This window comes from Lepidochelys kempii, chromosome 1 (assembly GCF_965140285.1).
Source record: "Lepidochelys kempii isolate rLepKem1 chromosome 1, rLepKem1.hap1, whole genome shotgun sequence".
Lineage (NCBI taxonomy): Eukaryota > Metazoa > Chordata > Testudines > Cheloniidae > Lepidochelys > Lepidochelys kempii.
This window is the reverse complement of record NC_136380.1, coordinates 225,575,957-225,595,492: the sequence shown is the minus strand read 5'-3', so window position 1 is coordinate 225,595,492 and position 19,536 is coordinate 225,575,957. Positions and strand designations below refer to the sequence as shown.

Below are 19,536 nucleotides of genomic sequence, written 5' to 3'. Positions count from 1 at the left end.
GACTAGATGACCTTCTGGGGTCCCTTCCAACCCTGATTTCTATGATTCTATGATTCTATGAAATCTCTACTGGGGGGGGGGAAGGGGGGCAGGGGTCTCCGCACCCTGCTTCTGCCTGCAAGCATCGCCTCCGCAGCTCCCATTGGCCGGGAATGGGGAACTGTGGCCAATGGGAGCTTTGGGGGCAGTGTCTGCAGAGAAGGGCAGCGCGCAGAGCTACATCCCCACTGTCCGCCCTCCCTGGGGCTGTACAGACATGTTGGCCCCTTCCGGGAGCAGTGTGGGGCCGGGGCAGGCAAGGAGCCTGCTTTAGCCTCACTGCACCACCACCCAGGAGCTGCCTGTGGTAAGTGCCACCCAGCAGGAGGCCACATCCCAACCCACAGCCGTGAGCCCCCTCCCAGAGTCAGCACCCCATACCCCCTTCTGCACCCCAACCCCCTCCTGAACCCCAAGCCCCTGCCCCAGCCCTAAGCCCCCTCCCAAAACTAGCACCCCAAACCCCCTCCTGCACCCCAACCCTCTGACCCCCCTCCCAGAGCCAGCACCCTATGATCTCTCCTGTACCCCAACCCCCTGCCTGAGCCCTGACCCCCCTCCCAGAGCAGACATCCCCTCCTGCACCCCAACACTCTGCCCCAGCCCGGAGCCCTCTCCTGCACCCAAACACCCTCACAGAGCTTGCACCCCTCACCCCCTCCTGTACCTCAACCCCTGCCCCAGGCTTAGCCCAGAGCCTCCTCCCACACTGCAAACCCATTGGCCCCAGCCTGGAGCACACACTTCCTCCTGAACCCCAACCCCCCTGGTGAAAGTGAGTGAGGGTGGGGGAGAGCGAGCGACGGAGAGAGGGGGGATGGACTGAGTGGGGCAGGGCAGATCCTGCGTTGCCCTTACATTCAAAAAGTGATCTTGAGGGTAAAAAGGTTGAAGACCACTGATTTAAAGCAAATGCTGCCAAGCAGGAGAAATCACATTTACAGCCTGGTGTTGGTGCACTGCTACATTTCTGTTACATAGGCTGCAATTGCAGAGAAGTGACTGGAGATTTGGGTGCCTCAGTTTTAGGTGCCCAACTTTGTGATACCTTAAAGGGGCCTGATTTTCAGAACGCATTGAGCACCCACTGTCTGATAGGCCACTTTTGAAAATCTTGGCCTTACAGCATAGGCAGGCTTTGGAGAATAGACACTTCTGCTGGAGAATGTGAGCCTGCTGGCTGCAGAAGGGCTTGCGTGAACAAAACCTAGCTTCTCCAGGTAGATCACTGCCATTCTCACGCTCTCATTTGCCACTGGAGCCTTCCCTAAAACATCACTGAGCCAGCCATAGCTCTCAGTGGGACGGGTAAACAAAAGGGGTCTCCTTCTCAAGCAGGGGGCCTTTTGGAAAACAAAACCAGAGTGAGGGATCTCGGCTCAGTTAAGTAAGAGACTGATGGTAATCGCTCACGTCAGGCATAGAACAGGCAAGCACTGCGCAAGCTTCCCACACACAGCTGTGCCAGCAGATCTTATTTCGGACCTCTGACACACTGCCAATGCACCTCCTACTGTTCCAGTTATGGGCCTCTCCTGAGCAAGAGATTCCCAGTGTGCCAAAGCGTGTGTGCGTGTGGGGGGGGGGGGGGTTTGCAATGTAAACAGATGTACATGTTAATGGAATTATTCCTGATTTACACCAGAGAAAACATGAGAGGAGAAACAGGCTCTAGAGCTTCAAAGTGCTGTGTAAACATTAACTAATTCATGGAGGGGAAGCCCAGAGGAGCACCACCTTTAACAGGAAGGAGTGCTGTCAAATAAAGTTTATTAGCTGTTTACAAGCTTTTACAGAAGGTCATTCATTGAAAATAAGTCCTACGTGGGGTGATACTCTCTTTCATGTTGAAGTCTCTTCTGGTGATGAGGGCCTTTGTTGAGCACAGACCGATGTGACCTATTTAAAAATCTCCCCCCATTTTTGGAAGCCACCCTCATTCAAATCACACGGTGTGAAAAGAAAACCATAGAATGCCAGAGAGGCAGGATGGGCCTACAAACAGCAGAGGATCAGAGCAGGTAGCTTCTTTAACTAGCATAGTCATTTCACCTAGCTGTGCTATGTCTATAGCTGTTTCCAAAGCTTTAGGGAGGGTGTATTGAATTGCCTCTCACTGCTTTTCTTTTGGAACACACAGAACAGAACAAATATGACTTATGAGAAAATGTCCAGAGCCCTACGCCACTACTACAAACTAAATATCATCCGGAAGGAGCCAGGACAAAGGCTTTTGTTCAGGTAATTCTTCCTCTTTTTTTCTTCCCCCTTCTCTGCTTGAGGTGATTTCTTTGCAAGGATAGCAGGAAGAAGTTTTGGGAAAGCTGCTCCGTTACCAGCTGCGTAGCATGGTTGTCAATGGATATAAAGCTGAAAGAGCCTTCCACACCTTCGGGGGGGCTGTACCAATGTACCAGACAAAGAGCCTGATGTAGTGCTCACTGGAGTCATTCCATTGACTCTAGTGGACATTGGATCAGGCTTTAAGACCTCAATTGTGCGCCTCCCATTTGGTTTCACAATCTAAGTCACAGCAGTGCTTGATTTAAACCCAAGTCTCTTGAGCTCACCATATTGGCTCTTGAGCTACTCCAAACCCCCATCTTGTGATCACTCAACTGAGGTTTGGAGTTCCCTGAACTCCAGCAGGGTTTAGAACATGTACTGTGGAACGGGAGGTGTGCAGTGGTCGTGGAATGAGACCCAACATAGAGGCTTATAATGACCAGAGGAAAGGGGAAAGCTAGGTGAGCCATTCACAAAACCTGAAGTACCAGTATTGGCAATACATCCCAGTGTTTGGGAACCACTGTTCTAGACAGTGGGAAACAGAGAAGTAGAGTGTGTATACGTCTGTAATTTGTCAGTCTCTAGGAGGAGCTCTGCATCTAGTGAGGCAGGATCACTGGAAACTGATCCCACTTTAGAGTCTGATGCAAAGCACCCTGAAGCCATTTGGAGTCTCTCCTTTGACATCAATGGATTTTGGATCTGGGCCTCAGCTAACGCTCATTTTAACTGGAAGACAGGGTTTTGTTTGGGGCTTCTTAGCATGGTATGGAAAAAGAAATAACTAGAGCCAGTCAAAATATTTACATTGAAAACACTTTTGAGGGAAAAGGTTCATGGACATTTTTTGATTTGGTAATTTTTTTTAATATAAAAAAGGACAAATAAAAAAAGGGAGTAAAGGGGGGGGAATCAATTGTCATTTCAATTTCTGATGAGAAAGTTTTTTAAAATTGCAAACTTTCCAATGAACAATTAATGTTTTTAGCTAACCCTGTTAATATTGAAAGAGAAAAAGAGCAGCTGTAGAAAGTCACCCCATTCATGTTTTTTTCACATCAATGTAAAATAATGGGGAATGTGACTTTGTGAATAACATGCAGGCAGTTGTCTTAAAACCACCATGCAGAGTTCCTAACAGAGGGCAAGATGGCGGTAGAAAGAGATCTATAATGGAGGGGCTGAGTGTTTTCTGTAGCACAAGAGGTCTGTGCTGATGCTTGGCCTTGCTTAATTCACCAGCATTTTATTTATTTAGATTACAAATGCTATAAAAGGCCCCCTGTGAATAGGTGCTGGTGCTTTTGGAATAATTTAAGAAACATCAGAACTAATACCTTAAAGTGTAGCAGTGCAATTTGCTGTAACCTGGAAATACATGTGGAATCCTGTCTTTTAGAAGATGGAATAGACAGAAGGTGAGAGGGGTTGGGGTGGAGGGGAAAATACAGGATCTTGGTTTGACTTAACCCTCATGCAAGATCATTAAACTCAATGGACTGGTATGGGGCAGAAATTAGGGCAGAATCTGGCCCCAGTCTTTAGTGAGTTTTCCTTGTAAATATAAGGCCTGCGTCACTACCTCCCCACTCCAGTTTTGTCACTCAATTCATAACAGTGGAGTTACTCCAGCATAAAATGGGAGTAGCACAGGGTTGAATCAGTCCTGTTGTTTTCTTTCTAGTGCATACATAAAATTCCACATTAGAAGGCGTAGCAAGTGTACATTTGCTGAGAGACTCCAGATTTTTCCAGCACCCAAAATAAAAGGCCCAAGTTTTATAATCTCACAGGGAGAGGAGTCATCACATCTTTTCCTTTAACTTCAGTGGGGATTTTTTCTGGATCAGGATTTTTTACATGCTTGCCAACAGTTGGTTTTGTTTTCACTGGATGAGGCTACTGAGCACATATTTGGGGTTAAATAAAACTGACCCCTCAGATTCATAAATTAGGGGCTGCGCTGTGTTAAACAATAAGTCACTTGCAAGGGAGTTTCATTCTGTGGAAAATGTTTCACTGCACCCAGTCTAGACAAACCTCATACATGATTTGTCCCAACTTTTGTAACTCTATTAATTAGGAGGGTGGTTTATGCTTAAACTAGCGTTTTCTCATCTCTGGGCCACTTTCTCTTCCCATTTCATCTAGTTCAGAAGGCAAAATCAGAGTCTTAATGTCATGTTTATATAGATCTATCTATAGCTATACACATGAAAAAGTGTAGAGAGATTGTCATAACTGAAGTGGATATTAAAAAACTAGAATGTGTCCTCCCCCCATTCCTGCTGTTGTCGTGTGCCCACAGCTTTTCTCTGGATACCGCTGCACTGAAGCTGAAGAGGTAGTTTCAAGCTCAGGTCAGCATACGCATGTATACTAGTTGTGATCAAGCTATCATGCTAAAAAATAACACCGTAGCCACAGCAGTGCAGCTGAGGAGGTGAGCTAGCTGCCCGCGTATATACGGAGGTTCTTAACTAGCCTGTCCTATCACCCATGCTGCCAGGGCCACAATGTTATTTTTAGTATGCCAGCTATCAAAGCTAGGGCAAGGATATCTACCTGAGCTGGAAATTACAGCTCCACTGCATACATACCTGTTGTTCCCAGCCCACTACCCCCCTACTTGCATTGAGAGAGACACTAGGGCTCTCAGCCCATTCACTGCTCTGGCGACAGGTGTATTTGACTGAAGGTCTGAGTGAGAGTCCATGTGAGAGACTCCTATGCACTGCTGCAGGCCAGTGAGGGAAGATGAGGTCTGAGGCTATGCCCATCTCCCCCCTTCTTGAGATACTGAGCAGAGTAGGCATGGAGCTAGACACCCCACTCAGTAAAGTTGGCTTCTCCTCTTGTTTTCGTGTGTGCCTGCCTTTGTATCCAAATAGTGTACTTCAACCAATGGGTAATTAAAATGCTTTTCTGATTGTGTTCTAGGGAAGCCCATCAGCATCTGGGGTTTCCAGGGTTTGCAGAAAACACTAGGGTGCTGGGGGGGGGGGGAATACCTAGGAAGGAAGCACAGAAACTCTTACATACCTTTGAGGATAATGTCCATTGATTTCAGTGGAAATTAGGCATCTAAATACTTTTGAGGATCTGGGTCAGAGTCACTAGGGAGATGCTGTGGCAGGGTATTAGGGATACTCAGGAGCCAAGGAAACAGGCTCATAGTATGGGTTAAGGGGGGAAAGCCAGTGATTGACTTGTCACTTTGTTTTGAAGGTTCATGAAGACCCCAGATGAGATTATGAGTGGCCGAACAGACCGCCTTGAACACCTTGAGTCCCAGGAACTGGATGAACAAATATATCAAGAGGAGGAGTGCTGAAGGAACCAACACACACCACCTTCGTGGGAGACATGTCTGCCTGGATGGCTGGAGGAGTTTGGGAGGGGGAACAAGAACACAGGAGGAGAATATGGGGTCAGCGCTTACCTTGAAGACCACGCAGGACCCAAAGCACCTTAGTAAAAATAAAAACTGGCAGAGGTGGTGGCGGCAGCAAGGCGGAGGAGAGAGAGCCTGGACTCATGCACTACTCCGTTGCCCCTGACGAGTCTCCCTTGACTTGTTTTTATTTTCCTTCTGTTAGTTTGTTTCATTCTTTCCTAATAAATATGCAGTTTGACTTTTCTTAATTCATATAGGACAAGACACCAGGTTTTACTTTTTAAGAAGGCTTTCCCATGGAAATAAATGGCGCGCTATTATTTTCTGTGCAAGTCTCACAACATAACGTGGTATCAAAACTATGGTGACCATGGCACAGAAGGGGTCACCCTGCTGGTTCCATTTGCCGAGATCACATTTGCTCATGTTGGCCCAAGGAAGGTCTCAAGCTACCAAGAAAATTTACATATATCCACACACCCACCTGCTAATTGAAGGGGGAAAAAAAAAGTCATCTTTTGCTACAAGCCTGGGACACCTTATCAGCGTATGTTGGGCTGGCAATGGGCTGCTATTAACTGCTGGCACATGGACCAAATCATCCAAGTGCTGGCGGGGGGGGGGGGGCAGGAAAACAAGAAAAACCTGAGACAGAGCGAAAGCCAGCATCCGTCTATTGTGTTTTGTCTCTAGCAAAGAAGATTTTGAATAGAAGTGACAAACACTGTGGACTTTCTGGTCCAAGTCTTCTATCAAAAAGCAAGGGTTGAAGTATTTGTGATTACAAGTTGTTGCGATTTCCACAGCAGCTAGCAGTTTTTGGGGTAGAGGTGAAGGGCTGTTTTTACATCTTAAGGGAAAGGAAAAAGATGAAGATACAATTGCTTATAATACTCAGTCGCCTCCCCAGGACAGCTGGCACTGCTGGAGAGAAAGTGAAATCAGAAGCATGAAGATATGTGGTAGACAACCAGAGACCAAATAGCTATACTGGTATCCTGAAACTGGTTATTTGATGCCTCCCACTTCCTACCCCACTCCTCCCAAAGGCAGCTCTACCAGCCAGAGATCACTTCTCAGCTTACCCATTTTTAGCATTGTTTATTTAAAAAAAAAAAAAACAACCTCATTGCATTCTTGTCCTTTTAATTTTAAGATATTCTGGTTTTGGCAGTCCCAGTTTGGTGTGCAGTCTTTAGGGCAAGAGCAGCTTTGACTGCTGCCTGCCACTGGTGGAACAGAGAACCTTGCCTAGATTGCTGGCAAGGAAGGGCTCAGCAGGAGCAATGGTCCTTTCAACGGTATGGACTTTTATGTTGGAGACTGGAAAAACTATTTCCCTTTGTAATCGTACATTGGTTGGTCCCTGCAGAGATGAGAATCAGTGGTTTCAGGACAAGTGATGGACCCATCATCAGCCATCCCTTGATAGTCAAGGAAAAAATCTAGCCGCAAAATATGCATTTGGGAAAGGAGAAGATCAAGTAATATTTCGACAAGGAGATTGGAGTTTCTCTGCACAGGCATCATGTGATGTCCAAAGGAAAGGAAGCCTGTGTCTGTTCATTAATAAAATCCCTTTTGTAGATCATAGGAGTCTGAAATGGAAGAAATCAAGGAATCATTAAATCTATCTTACCAAAAAGCCCAGATACAACACCTGATCTTAACCAAATATTGAACAGGAACGTTGCTATCCAGAAAGCTTTCCATTTGGTTAGGTGTGGTATACCCTGTATATTTAAGTAACTGCAGTCCAGTTTCACTGCAAGGTGCACTGAATCACGTATGGCAGAGTGAAGGGGTTTTTAAATGGGCATAGAGTGCCACATCCTGGAATGAGAACAAACCCTTCCCAGTTGGTTTCACATGAAGAAAGACTGGCAATACATCTTCCCCTCAAGCTTTATCCAGCCACATAATGAACTGTTTTTTTCCATACTCTTAGTGGATGTGCTTACAGATTGCAACACGCTGGGTATTTGACTTTTTCCTGCATCAAAGAACAGCAGCAGCAAATATCAGCAAAAGAGAAGATCACCACCCCATCAGTCCTTGAGGTGGCTCTGAAACCCTTGAATACGCAAAGGGTCAGAGGGGGAGGTGCTGAGAAATTCTGGCTTTGTGGCCATGGACCTGAAACTGAAGGGAGAGGGAGCTGTTTTTGTTTGGTTTTAGCTAAAAAACGTGACCCTGTTCAAGGAGACAAGTGGCAGTCCCTTCTCAGGAGCTCAGGCTTGTGCTTAGGTTATGAGGGCAAATACCCTCTGGCTTTAGCCATAGCACACAGAGCTGGCAAACATCTAACCAAGAAAACGCAAGACAAAAAAAAAAGGGGGGGGGGGGAGATTGCGACTGAGAAATGGAGAGGGAAACATCAAAAGGGCATCAGATTTAAAGGAAGTTCCTTACTCTTCACTTGTTTTCTTTCTATTTTCAGATGGTAGAAAGAAAGTTTGCTATTTGTATCACTTGGTACTCTGGCCATGACCATCGTTCATTTCCACTGCTCCAGCTACATGGTTGGGAGAAGGAGGAGGACGACAACTTTTGTATTTAAAGGGCTTTTTTTGCAGTGTTGGTATTCATGTGCTGAGGAGTTTGCCAATTTGGTCCTCACACCCTTGCCACTTGTGGTGGCAAACATGGTGAAATGTCATCATGGGGCTGGTAAAGGGGTGGAAGGTAAGGAATCCTGAACTCACACCTATTTCTCCCAGGGTGAAATTTCACAGAGAAGTTTTTGCCTTTGACAATAATTGGTAACTGACACCTGCAGAGACCAAGAAATAATCCAGATTGCAAAATATTTGAGCTGTGTTTCCACCAGTAAGGAAACATAGCTCAAATATTTTGCAATCTGGATTATTTCTTGGTCTCTGCAGGTGTCAGTTACCAATTATTGTCAAAGGCAAAAACTTCTCTGTGAAATTTCACCCTGGGACAAATAGGTGTGAGTTCAGGATTCCTTACCTTCCACCCCTTTACTGGTGTTGTGAACGTTGGGAATTTTCTTTCACCACAGAACTATGGCATGTGACCCCCCCCCCCATCCCCTTTCAGAGTCCACTTCCTCCATCACATCCTTAATGAAGGATAACTTTGCCAAGGAAGACCCACACAGACACACCAGTAAGAATGAAAGTAGTCTTTGGATGCACAGCAAGCCCTTAGCATAGTGAACTTTTCAGATAAGATCTAAATGGTTTAGGGAGTGGTAGAGCAAGTGCCAAGAGCTGGAGCGTATGACCGAAGAGACTTGCAATATCTGAATTTGAGGAGTCCTTAGTATCTTGGGGGCCAATTTGTTAGAAAAAGACTTCTACAGCAACCGTAGGAAATGGATTCCCTCCTGTCTTGCAGAGGGATCCATATCCCATTTATACTGATAGTTCAGTAGTGTTTTACCAACACTCCATATGGCTTCCATTTTTGGAAGCGTGGCTATCAAGGAAAATTTCGCCCTTTTCACCTCCCTCAGCCCCTGAATTCCCAGTGTAGGATTTGCCAACTGCCACATAGCCCTACTTTCTGCCCACTCCCTAAAAGGAAATTGGAAAAAGGAGAAAGATTTTAAGGAACCCCTTAACCACTGGGTGATGGGCCTTTTCTTCAAATAATGTGACTAAACAGGGCCTCTCCCCTGCTACAAATCTGTACAAGCCAGACCCTTCTGCAAACAGAAGGGGGACAATGCTGCTTGGGCGGGACAGATGGCAGATCTGTAAGCCAATAAGGAAACCTTTTCTCAGTTAAAGTCTCAAATCTTGTGAGGACTATCCATTGAGAAAACACTATTAGGGCCACCTGCATAAACACTAAGTAACTGCAACCATCCCCGATCTCAGATAAATATGGAGCATGCATTCTTCATGATTTCTCTTTATATGACTGCAACCATGTGCAAATCCAGAATGCATTTTTTTAAATGAATCCTACTCTGTTTTTATTGAGGGCTTTTTTTTTTTAAAAAAAAAAAAAAAGTGTGGGGTTAAGGGACTGAATCAAATGAATGTAAAAAAAAAACAAAAAAAAACAAACAAACGCCTATTCTCAGGGCCAGTGAGTTGCAAATAATTTTTAAAAATGCCTGTAATTACATCATCTCAATAAAAAAAATTTGTAATATAAAAATGGGAATGCCAAGTTTGTGTTGAGCTGATCGTTGCGAGATACAGTTTTAAGCTATTATGGTTCCGGTGTGTTGCAACTGCTTTTCCACCAAGGGAATACACACAGAATGCAGCAGCAGTTTTCAATCACAAAAAGAAACCAGCAGGCTTGCCATTGCCAAACCTATGTGGGGAGAGTCTGCTCTTTCATGCTTCCTTTGATTTGCAATTTGAATCCAACCCCTCAGAGCATTCTCTCTGTTCTCTTACTTACTAATGGATCCCACCCCGCTTGTTCATAGATCAAAGTATATACCCCAGTTTTCCTTTGCTGCAGTACAAGCTACTTTGGAGAAGGGCTAGAGAAGGAAAAGGCTGAAGGAACATGAGGAATCGTCATTGCAGCTTTTTTCTATCCAACATCTCAACCGTCATACAGAAAATGAAGCAGTCTGGGGACTCGGATTTCTCCTACAGACTGCTGATGTGCACAAAAAACAGCAGCCAGCTGACCTAGGACCATAACAGCTAATACCCTACACTTTTACCACATGGCAAACCCATTCCCAAAGCTAGTCTCTTGGTCCCTGAGTCCATCAAGGCTAGGGTACTATGAAGGCAAAGTTCAGCCCTGTAGGGCAGACGGTCACCCTCATCTCAATGTGCGGCCACTCTTCTCACTGGGAGTCAGGAGATGTGGGTTCTGCTGCTAGCGCAACCTGTAGTAGGGGCTCTGTCTCCTCACAAGCATCCCCTTGCAGGTCAGTGAAACTCTGCTGTAGCCTGCCTCAGATTCTCCTTAATGGGGTAACGAGGTAACATACACAGCCCAGTCAAGGAAAAGCCAAACACTCTATAGTCCGCTATATCCCTTCAAGAAAACCGTCTGAAAGGGGGCACTTGTACAAGGGCTTCAAGGCTTTTAACTCAGAGTTCACATAAAAATTAAAAGTCCCAAAACAAAAGGTCTCTAATTTTTGCTGTAAGGCCTCAGGCTTCTCCGGTTCCTGGAGAGCTCTGTAATCTTTCCCCCTCCCCTCCCACAGTTTGTTCAGGGTCTCTCCCAGGCCTCCCTGCCTGGAGAGCTTCTACAGTCTCTCTCCTGCTTTTTCAGCGTCTCTCCCAGGTCTCCTTACCCAGAAAGCTTTTGCCTAGTGAAGGCTCCTTAGGAGTGTCCCTGCTCAGAAGCATCCTTTCTCCTCAGGAGCTTGTTTCCAGCTGATCTCTCCAAAGCCTTTGAGTAGGCTCAGGTGTGCCTCATTTAACTGCCTTCCAGCTACTCAGCCAGCTAGATAGCCCCAGGCAGACCTGGGTTGGCCCATTCCCTTCAATGGAGCCAATGACAGACTAGGCATTTGACTCCTTGAAAGGGCAACCTTCCGATACTGCCCCAAACTGCCCATGTGACCTCAGCACAAGTTACCATCTGTAAAATGGGGCTCATAGTGCTTGCATGCCTGTTGACAGGTAATTCATGAATGGTCTTAAAGTGCTTCTCTGGCTAACTGCTACCTTTGATGTCACAGCAGGTTCATTCAGCCAGCTGTGCCTTGTGCTTTCTGGGGTGGGCAGCAGATGTTAAGATAAATTTGTGTGGTGAAGTAGTTCAAGACGGAGAGTTACCCACACACCCCACATAACCATTCTAATCTGGTGTGGAGTGACCTCCAACATATATCTACATACACATGGTTTTGGCAAAAAAAAAAAAAAAAACCCACGCATCTCTGCAGCTAGGGACCCTGCCAAAGCGAGATTCCCTAGGCTGCTCCATGCTTCTGGCCCCAGGCATTGTTTTCTTGCTTTTTAGCCAAGAAGCAAATTTAATTGACACATTAACACAGCCTTTAGGCTGTCGTTTGAAAGCATTTGGAACAGGGGCATGAGCAGCAATTTGGGGATTGTGATTAAGTTTTGGAATGGGAAGGAGATTCAGTGATTTGGGGTCAGGATTAGTTTGAAGGACCAAAAGCTCTCACTTCCTCAGGGAGCTCAGGCCCAGAGCCTCACTGAGAGTTGGGTGCCCAATTCCCACTGATTTCAATGGGAACTAGGCACCTATCTACCTTTGAGGATCTAGGTCTCGGTGCACCTCCCTTTGAGCATCCCAGCCCAGAGAAGGCATACACACTCAACATCTTTATTTTGCTTCTGTAAACTGCTGGTGGAAGGTACCAGCCTGAGAGCTGGGGCTATGAAGTCATCTGCTTATTCGCAAAACACGAATCACATGGGCAGCTGCTGTGGAAGCTCCACCCCCACAACACATTGCCCAGCTCTGACTGGAGGGAACACATATAGGCTCGAGAAGGGCAATCAGTCTCCATGCCCACCAAGCTGTGGTGGGTCCATTGAGCCTGCCAGAGAGGTTGTCAATTATAAGGGTGCTTTTTATGATGTGGACACAAGTATTTCTTACTGGGTTTTTTCCCGACATGCTTTAAAATGGAGACTTGGCATACAAGCCAGCAGCTTCCAAATAAACTATTTCCTTGGAGGTTTATATAGCTTCAGGCCATTTTTATTTCAACTTTAAACCCAAAGCTCTTCTCAGCGACCCAAAAAAGAAACCACCCAGGAAGTGTGTGATTGAATCAGAAGAGAACTCACATTTTCCCAGGTGCTGGAAGCCACAGAACGAGACAGCGTTACTTGCGTCAGTGAATGATTGTTCTCCAGTGAGGTGCATAAACAGTCCAGTACTAAAATGCCCCAGACCTTGGTAAAACTATCCCATTCCTGTGCTGCAGCACCATTTCGTATCCCAGTCCTGTACTCCTACTCATCTACCAGTATGCCTAAATCCTAACGTACCGCCGGGTATGCTATTTCAGTTCCTACCTACCCTCACGACTCTTCCAGCCCGCTTCCATCCTAGGCATCAGTACTGCCACTAATGTAGTCCACTTGTGCACAAATTGGAAATCATACCAAATTTGGGGAGTTACTGTTCATCAGATAAACAAGCATTCACTGATGGTAGGGCTGAACCATCACATGCATTTTCCCTTTTGAGCTAAGAGTTGTTTAAAAGCAGATCATCCCTGCGTCACCACTATGTGTCATCAAGTTCTAGCCCAAACAAATTTCAAGAGTAGCATTCCCAGCACTGAGCCTCACTAAGGTTCTGTTTGGCTGTCTAATATCTATCTTTTCATAGTGTTTTATTACATTACTTTTTTTTACTAGGGTGCACCAATATGCAGAACTACAGAGGGTCAAAAAGTTAAGCATATTCCATGAATGCCTCCAAAAGACACATGCCACTATCAGCCCTAGACCCAGCATAAGGAGGGGGGGAGGGAGAAGAGGCCTGCTCACACTGTGCTCCAGCTATGAACTGGCTTCTTACGGACTGCTGAAGTCAGGAGGGGTTTAGAGCAGGAGGCCCTTGAGCATCACCAGGGAGGCAGGAGAAGAGGGCCAGAGAGCCAGCATTGCCTATGGCCAGAGGCACTGAATATTGAACCAGCACAGCTGAGGATCCAACTTGAAACATCTGAGCCCAGGGCAATGAATAATATTCAGTGAGGAGAACACATTTTGTTCTTTCCAGATCTCCTGTCTTTCTACAGGTTAAGTCAAGTTCTTACATTGAGACAAAAGCTGGGAAGGCACCAACATTCATCAGTTCTAAGGCCAGAAGGGACCACTGTGATCATCTAGTCCAAGGGTGCGCAAACTTTTTGGCCCGAGGGACACATCGAGCTGGGGAAATTGCTTGCAGGGCCACGAATGTAGGGCTGGGGTTGGGGTGCAGGAGTGGGTGCGGTGTGCAGGAAGGGGCCCAGGGCAAGCGGTTGGGGCAGAGGAGGGGTGCAGGGTGTACGAGGGGGCTCAGGGAAGGGGGTGCACCTGCACCGGCTGGCACTGCGTCCTTGTGGCCCCTGGGGGAAGGGGGTAGAGGGCTCCGCACGCCTGTGGGTACCTCCCCCAAAGCGCCCATTGGCCGCGGTTCCCCGTTCTCAGCCAATGGGAGCTTCGGGGGAGGTACCCACAGGCAAGAGCAGCACGCAGAGCTCTCTGGCCCCCCTCCCTCAGTGGCCGGCACCACATCCCCCACTCCCCTAGGGGCTGCAGGGACGTGGTGCCGGCTACTTCCCGGAGCGGTGCGGGGCCCACGGCACCACGGGGGTGGCAAGCCCATGGGCTGGATCCAAAGCCTTGAGGGGCCGGATCCAGCCCGCGGGCCGTAGTTTGCCCACCCCAGATCTAGTCTGACCTCCTGTATAACAGAGCATAGAACTTCTCCAAAATCATTACTTTCTTCCTTCCATCTTCTGCGTGCAGGACATGTTGGTTATTTCCCCACACACACACACAAAAAACAGACATCTGGATGCTAAATGACAAGCTGTCAAATGCCCACTGAAACGTTTGCGTACAAGTATGCATAGCCATGCACGTGCTACTGCTGAGTGAGTTGGGGAACCTGCCACCTGCCAATTTCTTTGGCTAGCCACAATCCTGGATCTAGCGGAGGGAAAGTAATCAGTGAAATTAAGAGGCAACTATTTTTTCCCCTTGTTGCCAGAGTGTTTGTTGTCCTTGCTGTGACATCCCTTGTTTACTTTAAATGAACAAAAAGAACAGGAGTACTTGTGGCACCTTAGAGACTAACCAATTTATTTGAGCATAAGCTTTCGTGAGCTACAGCTCACTTCATCAGATGCATAAAGTGGAAAATACAGTGAGGAGATTTATATACACACAGACCATGAAAAAATGAGTGTCTATCATACACATTGTAAGGAGGTGATCACTTAAGATGAGCTATTACCAGTAGGAGAGTAGGGTGGCGGGAGAGAAAACCTTTTGAAGTGATAATCAAGGTGGGCCATTTCCAACACATTTCCAGGAGTTAACAAGAATGTCTGAGGAACGGTGGTGGGGGGGTGGGATCAGAAATCGAGAGACCAGAGAGATTGAAGTGTTCTCCGACTGGTTTATGAATGTTATAATTCTTGACATCTGATTTGTGTCCATTTATTCTTTTACGTAGAGACTCTGTTTCTGATCTAAAAGTGACTATTCTTCAACAAAAAAACTTTGAAAACAGACTCCAACGAGAGACTGCTGAATTGGAATTAATTTGCAAATTGGATACAATTAACTTAGGCTTGAATAGAGACTGGGAGTGGTTGAGTCATTATACAAAATAAAACTATTTCCCCTTGTTTATTCCTCCCCCCGACTGTTCCTCAGACGTTCTTGTTAACTCCTGGAAATGTGCTGGAAATGGCCCACCTTGATTATCACTTCAAAAGGTTTTCTCTCCCTCCACCCCACTTTCCTGCTGGTAACAGCTCATCTTAAGTGATCACTGTCCTTACAATGGGTATGATAAACACCCATTTTTTCATGGTCTGTGTGTATATAAATCTCCTCACTGTATTTTCCACTGAATGCATCCGATGAAGTGAGCTGTAGCTCACGAAAGCTTATGCTCAAATAAATTGGTTAGTCTCTAAGGTGCAACAAGTCCTCCTTTTCTTTTTGCGAATACAGACCAGCACGGCTGCTACTCTGAAACCTTTAAATGAACACCGTCAATATGTTTTAAAAATAGCTTTCCACAACGGATAAGCCTTTGGAAGCTGGAATGATAGTCTGTTTATTTACAGACTAGTTCTCCCTCCACACACACAGATCATTCTTATCGAGATGTTACCCATGAGCACACAATGGCTTGTTATCATGGGGCTGCTCTGCTAGGCATTAATTTAATTGTCAAATATATATATAACAAATGAAAGAACTGTGCAAACAATGGTAGGTCAAATTTTGGGCATCTCCACATTTAGTTAATCTCTGCCTAAATTTCAGTTTGGCAAATTTATTTTAAAAACATTGGCCCTGATCCTCAGCATGGGTGACTCAGCAAAGCACCATTGATTTCAATTGAGCAAAGCCAATTTACACTGGCTGAGAGCTGATCCAAGACATATTGAATATAAAGACACTTACTGACCAGTCAAATTTCTCATCTCACTCAACTGTTCTCGTGCTGAAGAGCTACAACTGACATTTGAAAGAGAACAAAGCACAATGCCTCATGTAAGACAATAGAGGTCATTATGACTGATATGATCAGTTGCAAAACCTGCAGGAACAAATCAATCTTTCTGCCTCCTGCAGACATCTGTGTGTAAAGTTTTCCAGCATGTAGAAGAGTTGGAAGAACGGCTGAAACAGGAAGAATGACAAAAGTTCAGGAATTAGAATTGATTTAACACTGACTGATAAACAGTATAAGCCTGAGGTCATTGATTTGAAGCCAAACTCTGCTAAATGGGGAATGTTTTCACATTATCCCTTCTCAATGTTCATCAGGGCAAAGGCAGGTAACTGAAGGGAAGGCAGCTCTAACAAGGCAAGTATTGTTCATTGTGATTTCAGAGGAACAGGGGATTCACATCCCCTAAGTCTAAAGTGAGACAAAGACACTAAGTTGGTACAAAGGAATTGGGGGAGTTACAGAAAGAATCTGTGACAGGGGCCACTCACCTCCAGAGTGCCCCCTATTAGCTGAGTGTGGTGCTGCAATTTTTTTCCTGCTCCTGGAACCCCCTGTAGGTTGCTGACCTTACTGAGCAGGTCTTTTTTGAAAAAAAATTTTGAAAAAAAAGGAATCCCTTCCAGGGTAGCAAAGAGCTCACCAAACTGCCTGTCTGCCCTCACCTGGGCCCTTTAAATCCAGCCCTTCATTCAGGCTTCTGAAGGAGCCTTGCCCCCTACTCAGGGCTTAGACCACTTTATTAGTAAGGGAACCCAGGCCCACTCACTACTCCAGGATCCAACCCAGGGACCCTACAAACAGCCACCATTTAGCCTCCTTTAATTCATTACTGCTGCATTCTCTTTGCATCTACCCCTTCCTTACCTTAGGGTTACAGTTCTCCGGTCCTCTCACTCCCAGATCCAGTAAACATAGCCCATTGCACTCATTTGGACAAAGTCCCCTTCCTCACCCCTCTAGTCCCAGCCAAGAAAAGCCCTCACAGCTCCCTTTATCTGAGTCTGCTGGCTCTGATTGGCTGCTTCCGTGCAATCTCTCTAGGCAGACCGGGAAGACCCACCTCTGCTGCTCCTTACTAGCAGTGCAAAGTAAGGCTGGCTCCCAGAGTTAAGGATTGGAGTGATCTAGCAGATCACCGGTCCAGATAACACCAGAGGGGAACATCACACATAGCCATTGAATTTCATCCAGTTACCCCTGCACTGAGCCTGGTAACTTGTGTTTGGCGAAAGCATATCTTCCAGAGAAGAATCCAGTCATAATCTGAAGAGCTCAGAGATGGAGAATCCACCACTTCCACTGGTGTTTTCTTCCACTGGTTAAAAAAAACAAGGAGGACTTGTGGCACCTTAGAGACTAACAAATTTATTTGGGCATAAGCTTTCGTGGGCTAAAACCCACTTCATCGGATGTATGCAGTGGAAAATACAGTAGGAAGATATATATCCATAGAGAACATGAAAAAATGCATGTTGCCATACCAACTGTAAAGAGAGTGATCAATTAAGGTGGGCTATTATCAGCAGGAGGAAAAAAATCTTTTGTAGTGATAATCAGGCTGGCCCATTCCAAACAGTGGACAAGAAGGTGTGAGTAACAGTAGGGGGAAAATTAGCATGGGGAAATAGTTTTTACTTTGTGTAACGACCCATCCACACCCAGTCTTTATTCAAGCCTAATTTAATCGTGTCCAGTTTGCAAATTAATTCCAATTCTGCAGTTTCTCATTGGCGTCTGTTTCTGAAGTTTTTTTATTGGAGAATTTCCACTTTTAGGTCTGAAATTGAATGACCAGGGAGGTTAAAGTGTTCTCCAACTGGTTTATGAATGTTATAATTCTTGACGTCTGATTTGTGTCCATTTATTCTTTTGCGTAGAGACTGTCCAGTTTGGCCAATATACATGGCAGAGGGGCATTGCTGGCACATGATGGCATATATCACATTGGTAGATGCGCAGGTGAACGAGCCTCTGATAGTGTCGCTGATGTGATTAGTCCTATGATGGTGTCCCCTGAATAGATATGTGGGCAGAGTTGGCAAAGGGTTTTGTTGAAAGGATAGGTTCCTCGGTTGGTGTTTTTGTTGTGTGGCGTGTAGTTGCTGGTGAGTATTTGCTTCAGGTTGGGGGGCTGTCTGTATGCAAGGACTGGCCTGTCTCCCAAGATCAGGGAGAGTGAGGGATCGTCCTTCAGGATAGGTTGTAGATCCTTGATGATGCACTGGAGAGGTTTTAGTTGGGGGCTGAAGGTGACAGCCAGTGGCGTTCTGTTACTTTCTTTGTTGGGTCTGTCCTGGAGTAGGTGACTTCTGGGTACTCTTCTGGCTCTGTCCATCTGTTTCTTCACTGTTAAAAAGTTGTGGCTAATTTCCAATTTCAATTGCCAGCCATTGGTTCTTGTTAAGTCTTTATCCCTAGACTAATGAGCCTTTAGTAACCAGTGAAGGTACGTAGTCACTGTAATCAAGTCACTTCTCAACCTTCTTTTTGATAAGCTAAACAAATTGAGCTCTGTAGGTCTCTCACTGTAAGGCATTTTCTCCAACTCTCAAGTCACTTGTGTGCCTCTTTTCTGCAATTTCTCCAGTATTTCAACCTCCTTTTTAAAAGGAAGGAATGGAATCTCCATTATGCAGCACTTTTTCTGGAAATTGTGGTTCTAGCCTGAAAGAACCGAAAGGTTTTCCCACTTAGGAACAGCCCTATTGCTAGAGAATACCACAGGGCAATTATACAATAGCTGTGCAGAGGTGGAAAGGCTTATACATCCGTCAGTGGCTTTTTCCTATTTCCTTTCTGGCAGTTCTTCATGTCCTTAGACAGAATGTCGGGGACAACTTTTGACAGGCAAAGGATCCCACCACTCCTCGCTCCATCCCAAACAGACTCCAGTAATGGCCCCTTCTCCATATCCACCCATAAAGTTACAGCGGAAGAACACAGCAAGAATAAATAGTTGCAGCTGATTTCCATACGGTCAGCCAGGCGCCGCCCTGTGTCCGCTTCCTAAAACCAAGCCACTCCAACCTCAATATTTCCTTGATACTCCTAGAACACAGACAAGGAAAACCAGACAGGGCTAGAGTTCCAGCATTACCAATCCCAAGCACTTAGGTGAAATCCTGGCCCCACTGAAGTGAAGGGGAGTTTTGTTATTGACTTCAGTGACTTCAGGAAGTAACTCCCTATATTTGATAGGTACTGGACTGACACCCTGGAGTCCTGCTATTTAACCACTCAGCAAATACTGACAGCATGGGCAGCAGCTATGCAACTTTCCCCACACTGCCCTGTATTCTTGCTCAGCTGTAGTTTAGTCTGTGGATAGACAGTGTAGAATTATGAAAAATGTCTATAACCAAACCCCAACCAGGTGAAACTTGGATCTTTGAAATCTGACCCAAAAACACAAACGTCAGCCCAGGTTCAGCGAAAGGGCTGCAAATTTTTCAAACACCCAGAAGCCGAATTTTGAGGTTTGGATCAAAACGAAAAGGAATTCTGGTTTGACTGTGTTTGGATGTGAGTTTATTTGCACACTGATACACAAGGGCAAGCAAGGCATCTGAACTGAGCATAGGTTCTCATGAAGTCTCATGAACCCAATCCACTTAGAGAGGACTTGATTGCCCTGGGCTGTCAAGTCAAATGCTTTTCACCAGCATTAAAATTCACACACA

At 45.8% G+C, this 19,536-nt stretch overlaps 1 protein-coding gene across 4 annotated transcripts in view; it reads left to right on the top strand.

Moving 5' to 3' along the window:
- ETV6 (ETS variant transcription factor 6) overlaps positions 1-5,968 on the top strand; it is a 165,272-nt gene extending 159,304 nt beyond the window's left edge. For all 4 annotated transcript variants that reach the window (XM_073315686.2, XM_073315678.2, XM_073315667.2 and 1 more), the window contains 2 exons: positions 2,180-2,280; positions 5,557-5,968. In XM_073315686.2, the coding sequence (XP_073171787.1) occupies positions 2,180-2,280; positions 5,557-5,662 (207 nt within the window). In that variant the 3' untranslated portion in view covers positions 5,663-5,968. The remainder of the gene's footprint in view (positions 1-2,179; positions 2,281-5,556) is intronic.
- Positions 5,969-19,536: the final 13,568 nt, after the last annotated feature.